General features: G+C 38.9%; 1 protein-coding gene across 1 annotated transcript in view; it reads left to right on the top strand.

Annotated features, from left to right (window-relative positions):
* Positions 1 to 632: 632 nt before the first annotated feature.
* Positions 633 to 1,218, top strand: part of LOC107192488 (probable G-protein coupled receptor CG31760) — a 17,001-nt gene continuing 16,415 nt past the window's right edge. Inside the window, exon 1 of the mRNA XM_015581763.1 lies at positions 633 to 766. Coding sequence (XP_015437249.1) covers positions 645 to 766 — 122 coding nt within the window. The 5' untranslated portion in view covers positions 633 to 644. The remainder of the gene's footprint in view (positions 767 to 1,218) is intronic.

Genomic DNA, 1,218 nt, shown 5'->3' with positions numbered 1-1,218 from the left:
GTTGCTGAAAAGAAATATATTTGAATAGTATGAAAAACATTTCATATAAATAGTATTGTATTAATCAATTGAGCTCAATTCATTTGCAATTTTGAAGAGTAAAAATGAATAAATATGGAAAATAATCAATTACTTGCTACATTAACTGTTTCCGTAAGTAGAGCACGAGGCATATTTTATAATTAATATAATAACTTTAAAACTAATTTTTGCACGAAAATGGAACAGATATATTTCACTTGACTATCAAATTGTAATTATACATATTGGACGTTAATCCTATTACAAGCTCAATATTTTTACCAAAATTATAGTAATCTGTGTGCTATTATCTTTAAAATAATTACAACTTATTATTGTGAAATGATTATTGGAAACGATTTATTGAAACGAAGTAAGGAAGATACAGGGAAACTGTGTAAATCCTCGAATACTAACGCATTCAGACGGTAATTGCGAATCTGTACGAAATTCGATTAATCTACGTCTATTGGATGACCGTGAAGTGCCACAAGGACCACGAAATTAAATGAGAAACAACAATGTATTAATGGGGTTGTTGCACGAACCGCGTGTGCACCGAAAGGTCGAAGTTTCTATGGCGGTCTGTGGCGTTTGCGTGTTATCTCAGGTCACCGAAATTCATGCAGTCACCGGCGATTGAATCCTACAGGGGTTGGTGGACCATTCCGTATTACTCTTGCAAAAGTCATCGCTGGTTGATCTCCTACAGCGTCAACATATTGCCGCTGGACGCTCGACATGGGTTCGTAACAATATAACAACTGTTATCTTACATTAGTTGTGTCAATACGTGTTTCGTAATTTATTGTAATAACATAAGGCAATTTTATTTGTCTGTAAGTATCGTATTAGCTCAAATTTTGACGCTGTACAGAGTGGTAAGATACAACGTTCAGAAATTTAACCCTCCGTTGCCATCCTGGGTCAAATTGACCCAGAATACACTGAGTCCAGTGATGCCAGAATCGTGGTACTGTTTACCCCCACCACTCTCCCACTCCGACGTACCATCGTCTCCCACTATGACGTCCCGGCTACCCCCACTTTACGTCCACCGTGCTGGCACACACAAGCATATCCAAGCCCTGTCCTCTGCTTGCCTTGGAAATCCTGTTCGAATATCACTGCGGCGAAAATTCACGTTCTCGACGCGATGCCCCGCAACCTAAGCGCGTGAGCAACAGTCAAGAGACA

Source organism: Dufourea novaeangliae, unplaced genomic scaffold, assembly GCF_001272555.1.
Source record: "Dufourea novaeangliae isolate 0120121106 unplaced genomic scaffold, ASM127255v1 scaffold360, whole genome shotgun sequence".
Taxonomy (NCBI): domain Eukaryota; kingdom Metazoa; phylum Arthropoda; class Insecta; order Hymenoptera; family Halictidae; genus Dufourea; species Dufourea novaeangliae.
This window is presented reverse-complemented; position numbering and strand designations above follow the sequence as displayed.